This window comes from Lissotriton vulgaris, chromosome 3_1 (assembly GCF_964263255.1).
Source record: "Lissotriton vulgaris chromosome 3_1, aLisVul1.2, whole genome shotgun sequence".
NCBI lineage: Eukaryota > Metazoa > Chordata > Amphibia > Caudata > Salamandridae > Lissotriton > Lissotriton vulgaris.
The window spans coordinates 1,769,968,731-1,769,993,447 of record NC_141689.1 but is presented as its reverse complement, the minus strand read 5'-3'; the positions used below and the strand labels follow the sequence as shown (position 1 = coordinate 1,769,993,447).

Below are 24,717 nucleotides of genomic sequence, written 5' to 3'. Positions count from 1 at the left end.
ATCCGCTGAATTTATTAAAACTGATGTTGGATTTGCAGCAAAAGATTTCAGCACTGTAAGATCTGTCACTGGGTTTTCCACCACTCAATCGGGCCTCAGGCATCCTGACCTCAGGTGAGATTTGAGAAATCGCTCCTACGAACTGACAAGAAACTCACCACCGAACTATGCAATGTTAACAAAATGAATCAAGATGGGGAGGTCACCAGGGTGAAGGTGCTGAGAAGCACAGTTGGGAAGGCTTTATGTAACCTCCAGTAGCAAAGATTCCTTTGCAGGTTGTTCTCTACAGTTGTCTGACCTGTAGTGATTACAGCCATCCACAACAGGATCGTAATGTGGCTCCGTGGCAATAGTGCAGCAGGAAGAAGCGATCGTGGGATTACGTTACTAGTATCCAATGCATTTGGGAGTAGTTGAGTACAGTCTTTACCCTCAGGGATTAGCGGCAGATAGAATTTGTCCGGGTTATCTCCCAATCCTTAGAGACACCGAACCACTGAACTACCGCAACAAGACTTGCCCCTGATGAAGGGACAAGAAAGTCCCGAAATGCATTGGGCTCAACTTCAAACAAGCCGTTGAAATTTTGAAACATCTGCCAACGATTGTTAATTTGGAAATAGAAAAATGATATGATGTTATATGTTATATCTCATGAAAGTGAATACATGATGTTGCTTTTGAGCATAACCTTTTGATTTACCATTTTGTATATAGCATGTTAAGTTTTGCAATTGTGCATATGATGACTATTGAGAATTCATTTATAGCAAACATTTAAAAATCTTAAACTAAGAAAGGAGTCCTTCAGTGAATTGTGCGCAGCGCACCAGGTACACGTACTCGGCTTAACCTATTTAATTCCTACACAAAAATTGACAGGGTGTGCTTCGCTGCAGCACCTTAACCATAAACGTCAGAAACGAGATAAGCTTTATTACAGTGTTCTAATAGGTGTGCACTCCCAATTTCATAACTAATCAGTGGAAATAGATCACGTTTCCAATGCAATAGCTCCTATTCAGTCTGTGCACCACTGTTGTACATTTTGCCTTCATTATATTAAGCAAGGAAAGGATTCTGTTGTCGCGTACCAGGACCTTAGGTTAGTCACTGGTGCAGTGTCCTGTTTCAGTCATGACTGATCCCACTGTAGCATTCCTGGGAATTTAGTCACTGTTGGCTAGTGTTCTGTTGTGATCAGGATTGGTGCCGGCATTGGAAGGTTCAGTTGTCTAGGATCATTATGTTGGGAATAGCTCAGAGTAATGCACCTGAAGCAATGAACTGCCAATAACCTGCAGGTCGTAATATCAAAGCACAGCTAGAAAATTCAGTGAGGAATAGAACACCCTGAGGATGTCACTAAGAGAGCTATACAAGGAAAGCGGGATGGAACAATAGAAGTATCGACTGGTGGCGGGCTTGTTTCATCTTTTCGTTACCTCCACAAACACCCTCTGAGTTTGAGTTTTTGATTTGTAAACCGCAAGACACAAATTCACATTTAAATATTATCACGATTTGTAGTAGGTGGCACAACTGCTAGCATCTCACCTCATATTTCATATGTTTCGCCCAAGGTTAAGACGCCACCAGGTATTTGTTCGAGCTTAATAAGTCTCATCATTCATTCATTTATTCATAAGTCGTAGACTGACTTGGTGCCCAGGTTAGTCAGGGAACTCAAAACATCGACATTTGATAAGGTTAGAAAAATCCATATAAATGTAAGTTACTTGCGAATCTCTTTTTACTATTTAAACCAGAGATGTCCAATGCTGCTCCAGGAGCACTGGACCCCCAGCAGATTTTCAAGCTAACCATCGACTATGCGAACTTGATCCATTACATTTGATGTATTTAAATTTATCTGATGAGGATATCCTGGAAAAGTGGCAAGAATTCAACTGCTTCTGGACAGCTGCTGGACAGTCCTGAGAAAGCTTACAACTGTTATACCCACCACACCTTTCGGTTAATGTGGTACATAAACACGCTGGTGACCTGTGTGTAGACAAGAATAAGTTGCCTAATAACTGTTTATTTTACACAATTATGAATTGCTTCACCAATTTAATCTATGTCATGGTAGATTCAATCCTTTGTGAAAAACAGTTACCAAACAATCAAATCATGAAAGTTGTGATCCCGTGCACAGATTAAACTTTTGCAACAGATGTTTGGGGCCAGGTCCCAAAAAACATAAATCACCGAGTAGTACTAAGAACAAACCTGCAACTCCGACTTGATGGGTCGCATATCCTGGCAGTCTGCTCTGCCCGTCTCCCAGCCACAGTGTCATGGTGGCACAGGTCGCTTCTGCATGGTGGAAAGTGAAGCCTTCTGATGCAGCACTGGGAATCAACCTGCTCTGCTGTATGGGAATGTGGAGCCACACTGCTATTCTGCCTTCTCCTTTCCATTGCTTTATGGAATCTAGAGAAGACAAGAGGACACAAGTCAGCCATGATCACCGCTGCTCTAGTCCTTAAGAGTAACGAATTCTAAATGGTGAGGTTTTAGCGACTCAACAGTTCATATTACAATGCTTGCGTGCTTGTCCTATAAATTTGGCTTTCAAAAAACGCAAGTAGAAATCTATTGAAATAGGCAGATATTAATGGCAAAAGGACATTTAAAAAAAATAAAAGCTATCTGACGTGAACCTTGATGGCTTTCCATACAGCTACAACTAATGCAAAATCTATTGGATACACGTTCAACACACACCTATTGCAAAGAACATACCAACAACAAAACTAAGACTGCATGGTACCAGCTCTCTCCTGAAAAAATGAAACTATGCAAGCCACATCTGACTTGATGATGATAGTGCAAACATTGCTCTTGTGCCTCCGCAACATCACACTGGTATCCCAGAGAAGCATACTACAAGTTGCAACTGGAATCATCAGGGCCATAAACAGGTTTGACCACATCAACCCAAGAATTACATTAGCTCCCACTCCAAGACTGTATTATCTTCAAGACCAGCAGCATAACCTATAAGGCTACCCAAAGCCAAGCCAATGCATACCAGGCCAAGAAACTTAAGACCTCAGATGGGCAGCGCCACAAGAGGAGCCATGAAGTCACCGCCAGACAGAAATGAAGAAATGCACAAAGACTAGAAACACATAATTTCTACCTACAAACCAAATACAAGAGCAACATCTCAATTTACATTATAACAGCACTAAATCTTTTGCAATTCAGGAAAAAACTCAACATGCATCTATTCATAAATTACTACAATTCTACACAATAGGAACCTATTTGTAGCTGACTCATTGATTCAAGCAAGCCGGGCCGAAGACGGCTGAAATGCCAGAAACCGGTCCCCGGTAGCTTGTTTCCTTCCCAGTATAAGAATTGGCTTGGTAGTTTGGTCTGCCCTGTTCCCATGATGCACTGGGCCAGGGTCAGACTAATTTGCAAATAGCCAAGTTCTGAGCTGGGATGGTGCAGTGAGCTAAAAAACGGTGATGGATCAAGCCCTGATCTTTGGACTGGGTAAGAGTGGTCTGCTTAATTCAGACACTCTGTTCATCACCACCCCCTTTTCTGAATCATTGTAAACAATGTCAATTTGGATCAATGGGCTTGTACGGCGTTCAGCGCCCCACTGTTCCACAGCTAGGATCATGCTATATAATTACCAATACATGTATACAATCTACACTGGCCAACAACATTAAATTTTCATATTCTCCATACCAATCCAAGCTTTTGTGTTTTCTCCTATTTAAGAAATGTTTTTATAGAGCAGTGCAGACTCTTAACACCTCTTTCAGAATGGTGAGTTTACCTACCCTTACGAGGAAAATGTACAGCCTTCACATTACCACTCATTGTTCCTATCAATGCATAGCAAAGACTCTCGAACTTAGGCCTAAACATTTGCAAGTCTGAGTGGTGCAGTAGTTTCATACCAACCCGTGTAATTTCCAGGTAGATATTTTGTCTGGGAAAACCCGGCAAAATTTGTGCAGGAAAAAAATGCACAAGTCAGAGTTTTCCCTCTGCAAACAGGACACATGTAAAAATGTAAATGTAAATTGATACTTGTATAGCGCACTACTCACCCGCAAGGGTCTCAAGGCGCTTGTACGAATACCGCTGTGGAACCCATCCTGGCTTTCCATGTGAGGCGTCCACTCCTGGGCACCCCCAAGGTGGAGGCCAGGCATCCTTAGCGTTGTGGGGGCCGTTGTGGAGATTAAGCAAGCTATTGCCCAGAGTTGCAGAGTGGGACTCAATGATTGGAATAGGCACCGAGGCGAGAATTATCAGGTCCGTGGAATTTTGAGCCCAAGACCCACCGAGGCGGGGAATTGAACCCTGGTCCCGGGCCAGACCTCTGCCTCAGGGTCTGACGCTCTAACTATTGAGCCACACTTCTCCACTAGGTATATTACCGTGAAAAAACCCTTTCTGGTCTGCAGAACTCAGGACGTGGACGATAAAACTGCACCACGGCAAAACCGGTCTGGACTCTTTAAGCCACAGTCAAATACTGCAACATTCATGATGAGGGCCAGGTTCCCCCTAGGATATTGAGGCATTGATTTAAAAAAAAATTGCAGCATAAAAATTGTCCTTTTGTGTCTCACAATTCCATTTATTACAGCATTTTTGCGTCAACAGTATGTAACTGTTTTGTCTCTTTTCTTTCTTTAGGGATAGCACAGTGAGCTTATTCCTCCCAAAGGTCTATTGCAGGTATCCTTCTGCACTCAAGCCATTCTCAAAGAACCATATACCTGGCATCCTGCCTCTCTTGTGAACCCTAAGTGCAGGTGATCTTACAATCACACAACCACGTTTTGCCTTCAAGAGATCCAATAACCTCAAGGACCTGCTCATACACACTAGACCGCGTCCGACAAGCTGCAACACACAAAGGAACCTGTGGAGCCTCCCTCCTGTGACTGGCCACCACCTCTGCGGTTCCTGCCTAGCCTGTCCGCAGACTTCCGTCCATAAGGAGATCAGATTGACTGACACTTTTACATGGGTGATGCAGAAACATACTAATTGTAACACAAGTCACTGCATTTACTTACTGATTTGTCCCTGCGAAAAACTTTATGTGGGAATGACTATGAGAGCAGCAAAAGTGAGGATCACAGATCATAAAAGCAACATCAGACGTGGGAAAACCACCACTAGACTCTACACCCACTGCTTAGAGAGCAGGCACACACCAGAAAGCATCAAATGGCTCATCCTTGAATCACATCCAACGATAACATCCAACGCCCTATTCAGACTTGAACAGAGATGGATATATCGCCTGAAAACAGTTCTAAATGGGTTAAATGACAAAATCCCGTGGGGTGCTCGGTCACATTGACTGGTCCCCACTCAAGTTTCCCTCACAATCGCCAACCCCCTTGTTCTACTAACCTCAGTTGGCTCTGTCCTGATTGGCCCACAGTATCCTCCTGGACACACGTTCCAGGGCCATCCACAGGGTCCTCCTAACACACCTCCACGAGTGGGCATGACCGTTGCGTAACCCCTTCGGCCCCCTCATTTTGGGTTAGTTACATATAACACTTACTGGTGTTACTACCACTGATGCGAATTCTGGGTCGCTTCTCTATTTTCACCAGAGCGCATTAACCCTATCTGCGGCACACTAATTGACACATCTTCAAACAGTGTTCTGCCTGACACTCGCGCACTGCCATACTGAATTTCTTCCCCTCTCTAAGATGGCCGCCACCTTTCTCCTACAGGCGGTTCACTAAAGTTTACCGACAAACACTAACTCACACCCCTCTCACTCTAGACCACTCCCCCTCCCTCCACTAGGCCTATGAGTGGAGAGTGTATTTAAATCACTGCTTCACTATCCTCGCTCCTATCCTGAGGAGCAGCGGTTGGGGTAGGTCGTATCAGCAGTTCCGGACTTCGGAACAGTTAAGCGTAGCACGGGGGGCCTCTCAGGGGTTTTAGAGTCTGACAGGTGACCTCCGCTCGCCACCCGAGTTTCACGGCTCGCGCTGTGTTTCCCTGATTTTGCGAATTGCTTTGTGCGGGCGGTAACAGTGGGCTGGTTTTGTTCTCATCATGGCGGGGCTCCTACTATAGTATCACTTAGTCCCCGCTCCCCCGGCGCCTCAATGCCCTCAAGAGCCGGGGTTTTAAGAGAGTCTGCTCCTCTGTACGCTCTCGGGTAGTCAAACTTTATTGATCCCTACAGAGCGTTCGCGGACACCTCGCTTTTGCCCCAACAGCTTCGGTGGACGAGTCTGGCACCGGGAATTAAAGTGATAATGTGGCACGCCTCCCTCTGCATTGATGGCAAGATTAGCTTACAAGAACTCCTCATTACTTTGCAAACGAGTGGGCCAACAAGCGGGGTCAGTCTCTCCACGTGTTGCATGGTGCGTGCTGCTCTCACTGACCTCCGTCCTACCCACCGTTACGCTTGCTATTCTTAAACTTACATTGATTGTTTTCTTACCCGTATCATAGGGACACTACTGTTGCATGTCTCTTCTTACCACTGCACCAGATGAGGCCATCACTCCCTACTGTTTAGGTGAGTCCATATCAGCCTCATGGTTTGGGTGAGCCCCTGTTTTGGTGTTTTTACTGTGTTTGCTTGCTTCCACACACTTGGATGATTTATGTCACTCAGCTAGGTATGAACTTAACTAACTTTTTGAGACACTATATGCATTTTTATCCTGCTGTGTTTTTGCTAACACAATGTTCCAAGAGTAATTACACACTAACTGGTATGCATGTGGATGTCTGTTCTTTTTATTTCCAGGCGGTCTCTATCACCTAGGAGGCTCACTCTAGGTGTGTTTTGAAGGTGGCAAGTAGAATTCCATTTACTTTCCTCCCCCACTTGTAGATAGTTTTCTTTTCACCAATGTCCTTCTTTTTCACAGTCCTGAAGAATTGCCAATGATCTCTCCTAGACAATAAAATGGCGAGAAACATGTCGACCACCAAGGAGTAGAGTAGAGGTTCCTACACTTAACACAAAGAACCCACTACCCTCCTCATTCATTTTTATCCAAGGTAAGGTACCCAACAAAATAAAATCTCTCAGAGGAATCCTTAACCTATTTTAAACCACAACACATACATCTACATTAGACTAGGCCCCTTCACCCCCACTGCACCCTTACGGCAAGGAATAAAAGATCTCAGACAAAGAGCCCCTTTAAGGGTGCCAGTTGGGCATTCCAGCGCCGGCCCAACGAGGAGCAGGCTCAAATGATGAAGCATGACACCTAGCGTGCTGGGTGTGTGAGCGCCCTAGTTCCAAATGGAGGAATCCCCCTCGTCCTACACTAACACAACCCCTGTTTTACTCTCTCCATCAGATACAACTGTCTAGGTGGGTAAAGGTGACTACTACCTCACCTAGGAACTGCTTACCACTCCTCTTGTTACACAGTTATTTGGGCAAGTACGCTGGACCTATCATTAAAGCCCTACCGTCTACCTCTCCTCCCCTGTTTTGATAATTATCCTGCCTCTCTTCCCTCTTTCCCAAAGGACTGTCAATTTTAGAAATAAATGTGCCACGATAGAAGTCCCTTGCACTGCTTAGAAAAGCTGTTCAGGGGGGAGGAGCCAAGATGGCAATCGGGATGGTCGCATAGCCGCTCGGCTCCGGGAGCCTTTTCGCCCCGCACATATATCCTGGCACTTATCCTGAGCCGTAACGGCATATCTGAATATGCAATGGAAAACTTTCACTAACCGTTTGCTCCTGAGGCTTCTGTGTGCGACAATCCCGTGGTATTGTCCCCGATTGTTCTGAGGCCTTCGTAGAGCTGGGACCGGGGTGTCGATTGAGCAGGGCAGCCGGCCTCAAGTGCGACAACAGCGGCCACTGGTGGTGACGAGGAGTCGGCCGGAGAGCACCGGCGGTCCGATGGGCCGATGGCGACGGTGATGACCCAGTCCATCTGACGGAGTGCCTCGTGGGGTGTGCGGTGAAGCAGGATCGAGGGGAGTGCCCGATCTTGGAGGCCCCCTTTCCAGAATTGTGTCCGGACATAACGAATGGCCCTGCCTGAAATCCGCGGGCGGCTCCCAGGGAGCGGCGGAGATTTTGTTTAGCCCTTTGGTGGCCCCTCCCTGGGACGCCTGCCTTGACTCCTTGGGACCTTGGCGTCTTGGTGTGGGGCCTAATCCCTCGGTGCTGTGGAAAAGGGCTGGGCCGTGTTAACTAAGATGGCGGCGGGCACCCCCCTACGCAGGCCACCTCCGGACAGAGAAGCCGCTGTACGGGAGAATCCTGGGGCCTGTTGGCATGAGAAAGGACCCACCTCCGAGGATATATTGGCTGCGTTAACAACTCTGCATTCGACCCTGATCTGTAATGCCTGGGATCTGGGAAGAAGGATGGCTGCCATTGTTGTCCCATCGTCCCGTGCGGACATAGTTCGATCTCCGCGACGAGTCGACGAGTCCGTCTCCGCGTCAGTGATGGGTGTTGCGGCTCTGCCTATGTTCATAGAGACGCTGGGAGACCCGGTCCGTGACCTCGCTGTCGACCAGATTGTTGTACAAGTGGGCGACTCGTCGGGGCACATATCTCATCAGCTGCTGAAGAAACAACACAGATTTATGGTTCGTGCCGCCCCGGCGAGGTTTCAGTGCTTGACGGATGGTATGACTTTCTTTCCCTGGCTGGTGAGACTATGTTCGGGCTGGAGGCTGTTTCCGGATTTGATACTGCCGAGGGCGGGCTTCCGCTTTACTTTTTCGGCTGAGTTATGGTGGCTGGAGTCCCATGGAGTAACACTACTACCCGGTCTGCCCGGATTATTGGACCTCTCTATGTTGCTTTGTCCGTTGCTTGATGGATGGACATATGTTGGTATAACTGCCCGAAGAGGCCAGGGGTGAGACTGCCTAGGACTCAGTGGACTGATTGTTGGCTGATGGTGATTTGGGGGACACTCGGTCGGGATGTCATTGATGGTGCTATTGGTGTTTAATGTTTTCCATGACTACACTGATTCTGATTTAAGATGTTTATTCTGTGCGGTGGTGGGGGGGGGCCGGGTGGCCAGATTGATGGCCCTCCTCCATACTCTTCTATTTTTCTTCTTTTCTTCCTTTCTCTTTCCCTTCTTCTACATTTCGGGTTTTCTCCTTTAGGACGACAGGCACGCTGCTGGGGGGGTAGGCCATAGCCTTCTGCAGGGGTGCAGGGTGGGGGTAGGGGGTTGGGGATTGTTGATTTGTCTTTTCTTTGTTTCTATGGCCCTTTGTATTTCTTTCCTTCTGGTGTCATCAAGCTTCGTGTCTCCTACAGTATGTTTGGTGTCGAGGGGTGGGATGCAGCTTTGCCACGGCAAGTGTTTGTTCGTACGTTTATCCTGACTCGTATGCCTTACCCCAGTATCTCGAACGTTTTTTGTATTTCGCGCGGATACTTGCTTCCGGCTTACTATTGTAGGACCATGTATGACTGTACGGCACTGATTTTTGAGTCTCTCTTTATTGGAAAATGAACCTTCTTTGATCCTGCTTTTCAACCGCTCTGCTTGAAATACAAGTTATAACCTGGACACTTCTGCGTCCCCAGCTTGGCTGCTGTATCTCCTTATATTGATTTGCTGCATTTATGATTTGATTAGTGGCCGGCCGGGATGGTTATAGGCCCGTGCTTGTATTTACTTGAAGTATCAAAAAAAGTTTCAAAAAAAAAAAAAAAAAAGCTGTTCATTCCTATGGTGTTTATTTTATTTGTAACCTAACCCACAGTTTTTTCTCTAGTGAACTTAACAATCACGCAAATCCACTGGAAGAGAATCATCTTTTTATTTGCTGTTTTCTATCCATGTGATGCTTGGGAGCCAGAGTCATACTATTTGTACCCCCGGATCCAGTTGCTCCCCCATCTATGCTTTGCGCTGGAAAGTAGCTTCAAAGTAACACAAAATATCGCATTGCAATATGTAGCACTACTTTGCGTAAATGGGGCATACAGTTAGTAGTACATGGTTATTCCCATGCAACTATCTGTGGGATTTTGAAGAAAATCCCCATCTACTAACATTGGTTTTGCACCAAAATTATACACCTCCTCGAGACAGGCATAACGTTAGAGAAAGGTTTTCTTTTCTCAGAGTTTTTCTACATTTGTATACATGCTATACTGTACAGCACACATACAAAGTTATAAAAGAGTGGAAATATGTCAAAGCATAGTATTTTGGATTGCAAGTATCCTAGTCCAATACAAAACTTATGCTAGACATCACACTCAAGGGATGGATGCAACAGAAAAAGGTTGCTTTCTTTACTGTAGCATCCATTTATCAGAATATTTTGACAGCGTTCTCTCGCGTGGGCTACCATAACACTTGCAGACTGCAAAACAATCCCTCTTACATTTCAATCCAGGCAGAAGTGCACGCCTAAATAGACAATAGAACAAGCATTTGCAATGCAATAGGTCTCGCATTTACGCAAGTGGGAGCTATTGACATTGCAAATGACCTTGCCTTTTATTTTTGTTTTTTGTTTTTAACCCCTTCGATGCTTTTGACGGAACCATTCCGTCATCAGTCACGGTTGGGCTGTGCTGATGACGGAATGGTTCCGTCACGACCACACCCATTTACATAGGGGCCCAGCACAGCAGGATAATCTCTTTAGCAGCCAAGGTGTTAAAACATAAATAAAAGGCATTGTGATTTACAATGCCAATAGCTTAAACTCGCGTAAATGCGAGACCTATTGCATTGCGAATGCTTGTTAAACATTCAGGGGGCTGCTGGAGACGTGCTGTTGATGCTCTGCTGCCTTTCCGTTTTTAACCCAAACAAATCAGTATGTAAATCTCCGTGCCGAGCCTTGCGCTGAACCATGAACTGAATCCATAAATAGAAGTTATAGAACTGCCACTGCCCCACCCGCTGCACCGAGCAGAGAGGAGGGAGGGGGCCGCATCTGAAAGCAAGGGGGTCCTAGACAGCTGCCCTAGCCCTCGCTCTGGGGGTAGGGGCTTTAACTGAAAACAGGACTCCAGTTCTGTCCTGCCTAATCAACACGTTGTGTCCGCACTGCACAGCTCTAAATCTCAAATGCCAGTACACCAACCGCTCTACGGGAGGAATGCTGGGGCTAGGGGGGAAGGGAATATAATAACACGGACGTTCCAGCTCTTGGTGACAAATGGGGGGCGCTAGGAAGTCGTGGTTCTCATAATCCTAGGGCAGCCCCCGCTCACGGTGAGGAATTGGAAGGTGGGGGCTAAGGGCACCAAGAGCAGTAATAGGACACCAGCCTTCGGGCGGAAGTTGTGGACTGACAATTGTGTGGGGAGAGGGAGTGAGGAGACAGAGGGGGATACACGATGCCAGAGAAGGTCATTGAAAATAAAAACAACAACCGGCGCTGTCCAGGGTGCCATGGTATGTTTGCGACACTGCGCCACATCATTACAAGATAAAATAAATAAACGGGGCACGGTGTCCCTAAAGCGGGCACCGCGCGCCGAATTATAGTAAAAATAAACAAATAAACGCAGCGTGGTGTCCCTAAAGCGGACACCGCGTTCCAAATTAAAGTTTAAAAAATAAATAAACGGAGCGTAGTGTCCCTAAAGTGGTAGCCACGCTGAGCATGAACATACAACTAATAACAAGCAGTACCCGTTGCGCGAACAAGAAAAAAGTGCCCACTGAGCAATTCAAGGAGACCATGTAACGCCGCAAGGAAACGATCCAGTTGGGATGGGCGGGGCCAAAAGGAGTCAAGGCAGTAACAAAAAAGCCTCATTTTCAATCGGAGGCCAGTGTTTAGCATAAATGATGATGGCAGCCAATCAAAATGATGGGCGGGGCTTCAACTCCACTTCAGAAATCTTATCGGTTACAAGACGCCTCGCAGAGCGAGGAGAGCATGCACGCTCCAACGCTAGGCGAGACCTAAAAAGCATTGGAAAAAATCAATAGGTCTCACCTTTTTGACCTATTCGCTTTGCCAATGCTTTTTGCCGATATTGCGTACCATTGGGAAAAAAAAGAAAACAAAAGGCGCAATGACGCAGACAGTACTGGCAGCAATGTCATTTCCTAGACACATGGTTGTGTGATGAAAAATGCCACTGCACGCATCACCATGGATACTCGGGCACAATGTTTTGGCTGTTTATTTACCAAACCAAGATGGTGCACATAATTTGGACTGGTGAATAAAAAAAATGTCATTGACGTTTCAGTGTGGCGCAGCACATGGTAGCAACAGATAATACAAAAAAAAGTAATATATTTTTTTTTTAATTGAAGGACTGAGAGGGGTGCAGAGACCAACAGAGGAATGAGTGGGGAAAGCAATGCGGAGAGGGCAGTGATGAGGAAGCAATAGAGGTGCTTTTCACTGGGCCCAGGAAAGGCCAAAAAAAACAACAAAAAAGAAAACCCAGAAAGGAGAGGGGAAAGCAATGAGCAAGCTTGGGAGAAGGAAGGGAATAACAAGGAACATACAGGGGTGTTTGGTGGGGTGGAAGCAGCACTCGATGGAGAGATCTAGAAAATGTGCACTGCCATGGAGTGCTGAAAGAAAAAGGAACAAGCAAAGGCAAAGCAAATAGGTCCGGCATGCCTAATGTAAGTGCAAAGATATTGGTTTTGCCCATGCTTGTTTGTAAAGCACTGTTTAAAAAAGGTAAAAGAGAAAATATTTCAAAATGCTGGAGGAAAAGCAAACATATATCTTAAGGAAGCTCAAAACCTTATTTTCAATGTTTATAAACTAAACCCTGAGTGGAGGAAGATGGTGGATGGGTATGATTTCTGTTTATTCCAAGAGACCTGGCTACTGCCTGCCCCTGTGAGGGTAGGTTTTGCATCATACCATAGAGCGGCAGTCCAGGGACCAAGAGGAAGACCCTCTGGAGGGTTGTGTATTTGGGTGGCAGTCCATCTGGGGTGCACAGAAAAGGTAATTGATACTAACTGCCTGTACATCTTGTGCATCACATTGTCATTCAAAGAGGGTATGGTATTGGCAGTAATTAATATCTATCTACGCCCCTTTTCCCGTCAAAAAGGTCTATCCGCCTTGGAAGCCCTGGAGGTACTCTTATCCTCTTTCCCCCCCCTGTATTACTTCATTATTTGGGCTGATCTCAATTGCCATTTTGAGCCGCTCACGGGGATTCCATCCGTCACTACTGAGGAGGATGAGTCATGGCTAATCCCGGAATGTTCCATGTACCCAGAAAACCGCCTGATGCCGTTGGCTCTCGCGATTAATAAGTTAGTCGTAGCATTTTCCCTAAGGGCCTGCAATTGCAGGCTCCCATCTGATATACTGGGCGCTCGCACCTATAATAGACCAGGGAAAAGCACGACAATTGACTATATTCTGACCAACGTGGAATTCTGGGCTCACTTAAAAACGTTCCGTGTAATCCCAAGAGTCGACAGCGACCATAATCTGCTGTCACTCAAATTAGCCCATTCCCCCAGAACCAAACTATACAGGCCGGAGTAGGGCCCCTTATTAACCAGAACCTACTCCTAACAGCGGGTGGCAGGCGAGTCAGGTGGGAGAGGGTCGCCCAGGCACCTGATAAATTGGCAGAGATATATAATCGGGTTGCATGGGCCCTAGCTGAGGTTAGCGAGTTGAGGAGTAGTAACTCTGAGACCTGGTATCTCTTGGCCCTCCAGACCACTCACATTACGCTATTTACGACACTGGCTGGTCTGTTCACAGCTCACGAAATTGGTAGGGGGAAAACCTCCAAGAGAGACCACTGGTTTAATAAAAGTTGTAGGGAGGCAAAATCATCCCTCCTAAAGGAGGTGAAAACGGGCACACAGATTTCTAATAGGAATGCGCGGCAAATATATAAAAATCTAACTCAAGCGGCTAAGGCGGAGTGGGAAGCCGACAGATGGGAGAAAATTAGAGCAGCACTCGATGCCCGGGAGTTAAGGGCTTTCTAGAACTTGGTGAGAAGAGGAGGTCCGGCCACAGGGCTGTCCGCGGTTGTCCCCAACCTCTGTGAAGAGGTGTGGCTTGCTCATTTTAAGCCCCTCTACTCACTAGATTGCGTGCCCCCCCCCCCCAGTAGTGGCAGCTGAATTTTCAAACTCCCCTGATCTAGCCGTTGCGTTGGGTAGTGCCCATGATAGTTATCCATGCACGACACTGGAAGTCAAGGCAGCAATCAGGAGTCTGATACCGGGGAAGGCCCCAGGCCTTATAGGATTCCTGGGGATCTATACTGGACCGAGCAAGGGGTTTAGGCGCCATATGTTTGCACCTTTTTTAACTGAATCATGCAGGGCATGGACATCCCCCCGACCTGGCTAGGGGCAGAAATAATACCCATCCACAAGAAGGCGTCTCCCTTGGACCCGGCCAATTATCGCCCCATAAGTCTGATCGATGTCCTCCATAAACTCTTTGCCATAGTCCTCCTAACCAGGTTGCAGTGTTGGATGGACGACCACCACATCCTAACCTCCCTGCAGGCAGGTTTTCGGGCGGGGGTTTCTATGATCGATCAGCTGTTCAGGCTTACAGCTGGTATACTGGAGAACGGTCATCTTGGGCGAGGGCAGCCTGTACCTGATATTTGTGGATCTCAGGTCCGCTTTTGACCTGGTCCAGAGGAACAAGCTTTGGGCTATTTTAAAGGAGATGGGAGCACCGGCCTACCTGTGTGATCTTTTTTAACGTTTGCACCAGGGCACGTATGCCAGGGTGAGGCACGGGAGGGGTGTTGAGCTGTCAACCCCGTTTCCAGTGGAAAGGGGCGTGAGGCAGGGGTGTGTCCTTGCCCCCACGCTATTTTCTCTATTTCTTAATGGCCTGATTCCCTTCCTACTGGGAGCAAAAGATCTGAAGGTACCGGCACTAATGTTCGCTGATGATACCCTCCTATTGTCTAAATCATCGGGGGGTATCCAGCATACATTGGAGGCCTTTTCTAGGTTCTGTAAAGTGAGGAACCTAGAAATTAACTTTACTAAAACCAAGTACATGGTGTTCAACTTGAAACGCTCCAATTGTCCCCACCCGCACTTGGATGGAGTGGCCTTGGACCGGGTGTCCACTTTTGAGTACCTGGGGGTCACCTTAAATGACAGAATGGATTGGGGGTCGCACATTACCAAAGCTAATCTGAAGCTTGCCCAATCTTCGGGCAGTATTTTAAAAGCTTTTAACGAATCCTCCCTCAAATTGGTGGGACCGCCTGTCAAAATATATAAAGCCCAGGCAAGAGGTGGCGCACTATTTGGCGCGGACATTTGGGGACATGCAAGTGTGTCCCCTCTCTCCCTCACCGAGAACAGCTTTATGAGGCGCCTTTCGAGGCTACCACAGAGCACACCTCTTACCCCACTAAGGCTAGATTTGAGTTTGGACCCTATCCAAGATGTCATTTCGAATCATCCTCTGTTTTATTGGAGACGACTATGGGCCACCCCGGAACTAGAGTTACAGGGAGGATCTACGGGACCTGTTAGTAACCAGGGGTGCGGGCAATATTCCATGGCTAAAGCACATCCAGCACCTCTCCAGGGCCATTGGCAGGGGGGGATCTGTGGTCTTCCCCCGAGCAGACCTGCCCTGTGTTCCCTAAGAAAACTCTGAGTATGGCACTCAGAGAGTATGGTTTGGCTCTCGTAGCTTCAAGTTCTTCTCTGGGTAGGCTGACTGACACCTTCCTAGCGACCAAGGCCCACCCTAACTTTGAGAGATTTCTGGAAGATATTCAGCCCCCCCTGGCCAGGAAACTTTATACCCAGTTTAGGCATGGCTCTCTCCCCATTAGGGACGCAACAGCTAAGTGGTCAAAAGTCACACCTCCAGTGAGCACTTGCCCAGGGTGCCAGGGAAGCGGAGAGACAGATCTGCATGTTCTGCTCTTCTGCCTCTCGTACTCTCGGGCTAGAGCGAAATGGATAATTCAATTTTGTAAGTCCAGGAGTATTAGGGACTATAGGGAGAACTATAGAATCCTTAAAACGGACACTGCCTTTTTAACAGTCTAGGTAACATCTAAATTCCTTCTGTCCATGTCGTTTACAAGGTGTGCAACATTAAAAAAAAGGTATTCTCACCAATTATTACCCTCAGGGTAACCTGCTGTGAAGAAATTAGGAGGGTTTCCTTTATAAAAGTAAACTGGGCAGCCCGGTGGGAATCCTTGGAGCGTTAGTGAAATACTTATCCATGCAATTATAACATTTTAATCTTTATTTAAGAAATTCGATCCCTTGAGGTTTTTAATATTTTATCATGTATAATCCTACTAAAACTGCATTGTTGTATGTAAATATGCCTTTTTATGGTTTTTAACCGAAATAAAAGCTTTTGACTGACTAACTATAAACACCATGGTTTTATTTTTAAAATATTTTTACACCGGAAACTCTGAACAGAATCTACAAATCATAATGAAGTGTCAGAATTTAAAGTAAAATGCTTGCCCAGGCCTAACTTACTTTCAACAGGACTCTGAACTGAAACAAATACTCAACCAGTTGGTCCTCTGCTGTAGCCAAAGGAGCAAATGTATAGCCCTCTAGGAGAAGAGACACCATCTTCCTCAAACACTAGTTAAATGAACGCAGCAGCCGCCCAGCACCATGCCTTTGTGTGCCTAGACCTGTGCTTTCAAGTAATATGAAGAATGGAGAAAAACAAGCCTTAATGTCTGATTTTTTGTCTTGCGCCAGCTAAAATATACCTAATGCTTTGCTTTTACAGACAAGCTAGAAGTGGTGGGGAGCACCACGGGGATGGTGAAAGTAGCACGTGAGGAAGGTGTCATCATGTGCAATAAGAAAACACTTCCTACAGAGGCTCAAAGCAAAAACAACATTCTTTCAACCACACACCTGACCTACACAATGTATCCACTATTTATGTGAGTAAGCACTTCACCAGCCAACATATTGCTAGTAAAACCTAAACATATGCTTCAATACAATGCTATAGAGTACAATACAATGCTACAGTACAATAGACTACAATAAGCGTCAATGATGGACAATGTGGCAGGCCAACAGCTGCACTTCCAAGGCAAAATAAGCCAATTACTGGAGGAGGATGACCCAACGGTACTGCTGCCCTTAGGGGCATGGCGGAGTTACGGGGCAATCCAAGGGTTTCTGGTGCAGAAAAAAACAAGGAGGGAGCACAGAGGGTATGCTCCAGGCCAACTACCCACGACTCCTTACGGCAGGACTCCGGGTAAAGAAATTACAGTACTCTGTTAGTCCCATGGGCTGTTGTAAACCTGAGCAACTGGTGGCGTGCCCTGTACCACTCCGCCACTGGCAGGAGTTCAGTTCTAGGGGGTTCACAGGGTGGAGGACACCAAAAGGTAGAGAGCCCGTTGGTATGTAGTCCAGGTGCTCTTTGGCCAATCAGGTGGGCGGTCAGCATAGGTTGTTCTCCCACTGGCCGTCCTGGATCGCCCGTAAGTTAAACCAATTCTGTCTTGCCTATATATGCAATAATAAACCTGCAAAAAGATTTCTCCAACACAAATTCTGCTGTCCTTGTCTTTTTTCAGGTTTTCTCAGCCCAGGGGTTGCATGCAAAGAGGGATTCAATGGGAGCTATGGGGTATCAGCACTATAGGGCTACCCGCGTGAGCACTTTGGCGGGCAGAGGCCTAGCGCGGCATCCACATGCTCCTCAGAACAATACCCTCTCCCCCCTCCAACGACCATCCCATTTTAGAGGGGTTCAGACAGGTTGGAAAGCCTCCAGCCCACTTCCGGGACCAAGGCAAGCACTTACGGGGGCAGACGCACCTTTGGGGGGAGGAGCTGAATTGGGGATAAATACCCGGCACCTGCAGCCAATCACCATCTTTGGCGGACATTTAAAGACAACCCACCCTCCACCTACCTATGTTTTCAAGAGATGGAAGGTTTTTCTTATATTGGCAAATGTGGTAACTTTTTTGTGTTGCAGGTGGACTTACGTGCGATCCAAGGGTTTCTGGTACAGAAAGCAACCAAGGAGGAAGCCCAGATGGGGTGCTCCAGGCTAACTACCCACAAGTCCTTACAGCAGGACCCCGGGAAAAAAGTGACAGCGCCCTGTTTGTCCCACGGGCAGTTGTAAATCTGAGCAACTGGAGAATTGCTCTGTACTGTTCCACCACTAGAGTGAGTTCAGCTCTAGGGGGTCACAGGGTGGAGGACGCCAAAAGGTATACCGCCCGTTGGTATGTAGTTCAGGCGCTCTTTGACCAATTAGATGGGCGGTAAGGATAGGTTGTTTATCCGCTGGCCATCCTGGATCGTCCGTAAGTTAACCCAATTTTGTCTTGCCTACATGTGCAATAATAAACCTGCAACACGTTTTCTCCAACAACAATTCTGGTGTCCTTGTCTTTTTCCAGTTTTTCTCAACCCTGGGGTTGCATGCAAAGGGGGAGTCTAGGGGGCTATGGGGTATCAGCGCTATGCCTTTGTGTGCCTAGACTGTTCTTTCAAGTAATATTTAGAATTGAAAAAACCTATCCTCATAATGTCTGCATTTGTGTATTGCCCCAGCAAAAATATACCTAAACTTTGCTTTTACAGACAAGCTAGGAGAGGTGGGAAGCACCACGGGCTGGGTGGAAGAAGAACGCGAGGAAGAGGTCATCATGAGCAATATGAAAACACTTCCAACACAGGTTCAAAGCGAAAACAATATTCTTTCAACCACACACCCTACCTACACAATATATCCTACTATCCATGAGTAAGCACTTAACCAGTAAACATATTGCAAGTAAGACCTATACATATGCTTCAATACAATGCTATACAGTACAATACAATGCTACAGTAAAATAGACTACAATATTCGTCAACGATGGACAATGTTGCTGGTCAACAGCTGCACTTCCAAGGAAGGCAAATGAAGCCAACGACTGGAAGAGGATGACCCAAAGCACCTTAAGTAAAGAATACATAGTTGAAAAGGGTCCCTGTCAGGCCCTCTATTCACATCCTTACCAGTGGCGTAACAAAGCTTAAGGGGCCCTTACCTTTAGAGTAAGTGGAGTGGCCCCCATGATCCAGACCAGTCAGAAGATCTCAGGTCATGGGCCGCCCATGCATAGTGCCGGAGGGGGCTACCTGGAGCTTGGGGGGCACCGCACCACGGGGGCTAAAAGGGTTACTGTTATACCACTGGTCCTTAGTTGTAATGGCAAACATACTGATAGAATACTAAAAAATCTATGTAAATAAAGAGAAGGTAATCAACATCAGCAATTTAGTTCCTGTTTATATTTTACGTGTTTTACTTAATCTTACATTCTATAAGAGTGTTAGCTATTTCCAGGGTGTTATGTTTTTTTTCTTTGTGTCGCATATTACTCTTGTATAGTGTATACTTTGAACTGAGTTGCCGCTGGTTGTTTACAACTGATAACACAATTGAGCACTACAGAGTTGAGGCTAAAGGCAATGCGAATTTCTCACTGTGCCCGTCAGTGGATCATAAAGGTGTTCAAAATTCATAGTCATCAAACCCTTAGCCTCTCTTCAGAGTGTACAGCGCAAAGGGCATGTATTCCAGTTGCAATTCTGATTCTCTGAAAATGTGCGTGAAGGAGGTATACAATTACCAAAATATTGGCCAGACGAAAGTAAATGAAAATGCAGTGCTTACGGTGAGTGGGTGCGTTGTGTGTTTGGAGGTGCTAGATATGCAGATGGATGAGTTGTGGAGAAATAAAAAGTGCGTACATGTCTAACACAGACTGAACATAACAGGAGTGCTTGAGGCACTCTAAAGACCGCTACACCTTCCATAGGCCTTGGTAATGTTTAATTCACAGTCTCTCAATTACAGAACTGAAAAATTTTGAATATGAATTTTCAGCACAATATCATTGCGGTTACTCATGTATCTTAAACAACTAACAACCAAAGACAAAGCCAGTAGTCCTGGTTGGTTTTAGGTATGTCAGTTATTGTGGTATATAGCTGGATGCAGTAACAAAGCTCAGATATGAACCAAAATGTCAGTACGGTGCTTGGCTGCACACTATGGGAATCGCACTCGCAGACATTTCGTTTACAATTTTAATCCACGACCTAAAATATGTAGGCAACGACCCTTTTTAGAAACACCATCTCACACACTTTTTTTTTTTTTAAAGCGTGCGTGTTAGCATTATTTGTGTCGAAGCATGTAATCCTAAGTCCTTATGTTTTGCAACTGGTTCTTATGTAAAGCGCTCTGACACCTTCGGGTAAAATTCGCGCTATATAAAATCGCATTAAATTAAAAAAACGAAAATAAAAAATGTGCTCTGACTCCAGGTCTATGAGCCCTGGGTCTTTGGTGTACAACGTTGTATGAAGAAGGCTGGCCTGAAACATTTTCAGGATAATGAGTAACTATGTAACGATTTCTATTTAAATTAATAAAGGGTGCTTGTGCTAGGAACAACAGTAGAGGTGTCAAGTTATTCACTAGTGTAAACGTAAGAGCTTAACTACATGCCTTCAATACATTTTCTGTTACTGTCGCTCATTCGTACGTGATTGTATTTAACATCCCAGCTCGGGTTTAAGGACAATAAATAACCTATAATTGAAAGACCTTCAGAAAGATTTCACAGCTCTGTACACTAGGTGTCAGTTTGTTTCCGGAGATTGCTTGTGTAACTAGATTTGTTTTGAAGGGGTCGGGATCTCGGTGACCTGTGATATCGCAGACACGAGATGTTATGCAATGTAAAGCAGCACGCCCTGTAAAAGCAGGGCTACCTGTGTGCGGTGTCGAGGATCACACTTGCCCTGTAGGTGGCGCTGGAAGGAGGCCGGGTCTAGGCGGTCAGCCGGGTGAGGGGCGTCCAGAGATACCGAGACTCCCCCGAACTTGTCCAGCTGGCCCTGAAGGGCGAAGCCGAGAGAGGAGCAGGCAGCTTTGGGCACACACCCCAGAGAAAGAGGGGGAGCGGCGAGAAGCCACCGCCGGAGCATCAACACCTGAGCCAGCATGGTCTCTGACGGCCACTGTGGCGAGCCTACTGCAAGGGTTGCGTAATATGTGGCGAGTCCACTCCCAGCAGAGGGGCCAGGACTGCTGAGCAGGGGGCACCCGTAAAGCACGTGATAGACGTGTCCCTCAGCAGCCCCGATGCTGTCCTTAATAGACGCGCAAGACAAATACAGCGCTTTACAAACTACCGTACTCTTTCTTATAAAGGCGCAGAAATGCACTCTACAGAATGTCCCGTAATTTTGTTAAGAGAAGCGTATATAATAACAACTGCTTCAGTTCGCATATTTTCACTAACAAACTTTAGTTACTATCTGTCGCAATAAACAACACCTGCAAACTCAGCAAAGTTGCTCCAGTATATATATTTCCTCCACTAGTACAGCGTTACTTAGTTTGACATCACCATGCAAGGGATGTGGAAGTTTTACAGAGGTTTTTTTTGTGCATATTTTATATAGCGTGAACTCGACCCGAAGGTATTGGAGCGTTTTACATGAGCACCGTATTTACATAACACATTCAGGCACGGGGAGATTAAGTGATTTACCCAGAATCACAGGATGTGGACGCGACCCCGAGGCTCGGACCCTGGTTTCCAGCACCAGCGTCAGGCGTTTATGCCGACGGACCACATCCTCACTCGCAGCACTCAACCTCGCACACTCACCAACTGCGCCGAAGACGTCGCCCCACTAAAAAACACCCACAGCAAGACCACCACCAGAAAACCCTCATGGTTCACAGACGCCCTCAAAGCCGCAAAGAAATCCTGCCGCACCCTCGAAAAGATCTGGCGCAAGGAACGGACATCGGAGAACATGACAGCCCTCAAAACCGCCACCCGCGAATACCACCAGCAGATCCGGAACACCAATAGGAATTCGCTCAAGAAACGACTAGACAACAACACCCACAACAGCAAGGAACTCTTCAACATCATCAAAGAGTTTTCGAACCCTGATTCCAGCAACGACTACATCACCCCTTCGCAAGACCTCTGCAACTCCCTCGCCACGTTCTTTCACCGCAAGATCACAGACATACACGACAGCTTCGGACCCCAATCTCCACCCCCGGACACCAGCCCAACAACCCCCACCACCACCATCAACTCCTGGACCCCCATTAGCAGTAAAGACACCATCCACATCATGAACATCATCCACTCGGGCTCCCCCGCAGACCCGTGCCCTCATTACATCTTCAACAAAGCCGACACCACCATCGCACCCCACCTACGGAACGTCATTAACAGCTCCTTCATGTCAGCCACCTTCCCAGAAAGCTGGAAGCACGCTGAGATCAACGCCCTCCTGAAAAAACCCACCGCAGACTCCCGGGACCTCAAGACCATCTCGCTTCTCCCCTTCCCGGCCAAAGTCATTGAGAAGACCGTCAACAAACAACTGACCGCCTTCCTCAAGGACAACAACCTGCTTGACCCCTCCCAGTCCAGATTCTGAGCTAGAAACAGCCGCCCTCATCCTCCTGGACCTCTCTGCAGCCTTCGACACCATATGCCACCGCTCCCTAGTACACTGCCTCAACAACACAGGCATCCAGGGGAAGGCTCTGGAATGGATCACCTTGTTCCTCACTGGCAGAACCCAGAGAGTCCGCCTTCCCCCCTTCCGATCCTCGGCAACCGAAATCCTCTGCGGTGTACCCCTAGGATCCTCTCTCAGCCCAACACTCTTCAACATCTACATGAGCCCCCTCGCCACCATCGCAAGAAAACACATCAACATCATCTCCTACACTGACAACACCCAGCTGATACTCTCCCTTACCAAGAACCCAGCCATCGCCAAATCAAACTTCCAGGAAGAAATGAAGGAGGTAGCTGACTGGATGAAGCACAGCCGCCTCAAACTCAACTCGGACAAAACTGAGGTCCTCATCCTCGGACAATCCCCCTCAGCATGGGACAACTCCTGGTGGCCCTTGGCACTGGGCACCGCACCGACACCCACAGACCAAGCACGCAACCTGGGTTTCATCCTGGATTTGTCGCTCACAATGACCAAACAAGCCAACGCCGTCTCTTCCTAATGCTTCAACACCCTGCGCATGCTCCGGAAGATCATCCGATGGATCCCCACCGAAACCAGAAGAGCAGTCACCCAGGCCCTCGTCACCAGCCGACTGGACTACGGGAACACCCTCTACGCTGGAACAACCACCAAACTCCTGAACCGTCTCCAGCGAATACAAAACGCCTCCGCACAACTCATCCTTAACATCCCCGGCGACAGCCACATCTCAACCCACCTGAGAGATCTCCACTGGCTCCCCGTCAGCAAAAGGATCACGTTCAGACTGCTCACCCACGCACACAAAGCACTCCACAACCTGGGCCCGGAATACCTCAACAGCCGACTCACGTTCCACACCCCCGCCCTCCAGCTCCGCTCAGCCAACCTCGCTCTCGCCACCATCCCACAGATTCGCAGAACCACCATCGGAGGAAGATCGTTCTCCTACCTGGCAGCAAATACCTGGAACTCCCTCCCCACCCACCTATGACTGACCCAGGACCACCTCAGCTTCAGGAGGTGCCTCAAGACCTGGCTCTTCGAGCAGTAGCAGCACCCCTCACCCCCAGCGCCTTGAGACCCTAACGGGTGAGTAGCGCGCTTTACAAATTGTATGATTGATTGATTATGTGAAAATGAGGCAAATATACTGTGGCCTTTTCAGTGGTCTCTAAACAGGGTTGTGACCATTCCCATAGAAAAAATACCAGACACAGGGCCGTTTTTAGGTGTTTTGCTGCCCTAGGCGAGAATTGAAAAATGCCGCCCCCTCCCTTTTACAACCATCACTCTGTCCCCCTGTCATCCAGGCCTCTGCAGTTTCTCACTCTCTATACACTTTCATTCTTTGTCTTCCAACAAAATCGTTTAGCACTCTTTGAGAACTTCAACTGCCAAGTTACAGTGGCAACTCTGCTCGTTTTGTTGCAGAGTAGACTGGCCCTGGCGACTGGCCCATCCCTAGACCAGGCTGTCATCTCATCGTCTTCCATCTCATCAAAGGGTGAGCTCAGGAGCCTCTCGGACTTCACTCGATCCTGTGACATGATTTGAGAGGGTACAGAGAAAAATCGAGAAGTGAAAAACTGAACTCTGCGCAGTGAAGACAGCCAGTTGTCAGCTTTCAGTTACCTGCCTCAGAGCCTGAGCCTAGAAGTAACTGCATGCTGCCTGAGGGTCCATGCAACAGCAGTTGAGTAGCAGTAGTGGATTGATGTTGGCAGCTGATGCCTGGAAAGTTGGGGAAAAACTGTCTATGTGTGAGAGAGACCGTGAGTGCATGTGTATGCGTTTGTGTGTGTGTGTGTGATTGTGATGCATGCATGAGAGACAGAGAGAGAGAGAGAGAATGTGTGTCTGTATGAACATGTGAGCACGTGTGTTTGTGAGTGGAAATTACACATTTCTGGCAACGGCATATGTAAAGTAATTCTTGGCAAAATGCTGGCACTGGCATACTCTATGTAATTGTTAACATAAGGGAATACACCCAATTCATATTAGGTGCACCAATTGACATACACAGTGTATCCACTGCACATTTTGAATGAATGGGGTCCACGCCTGGGGAGCGTCAGGCTGCACTGGCTTGGCACACCAATGGCTATTGAGCCAATCAATGTAAAATTTGACCCCCATATCATTCAAAATTTTCCCAGTGGAGAATCTCCCTGAGCCCTTATAGCAG

At 47.1% G+C, this 24,717-nt stretch overlaps 1 protein-coding gene across 1 annotated transcript in view; it reads right to left on the bottom strand.

Moving 5' to 3' along the window:
- Nucleotides 1-21,067, bottom strand: part of NUDT6 (nudix hydrolase 6) — a 144,431-nt gene extending 123,364 nt beyond the window's left edge. The window contains exons 1-2 of the mRNA XM_086962191.1: nt 20,786-21,067; nt 2,239-2,442 (exon numbers count right to left, since the gene is read on the bottom strand). Coding sequence (XP_086818317.1) covers nt 2,239-2,442; nt 20,786-20,990 — 409 coding nt within the window. The 5' untranslated portion in view covers nt 20,991-21,067. The remainder of the gene's footprint in view (nt 1-2,238; nt 2,443-20,785) is intronic.
- Nucleotides 21,068-24,717: the final 3,650 nt, after the last annotated feature.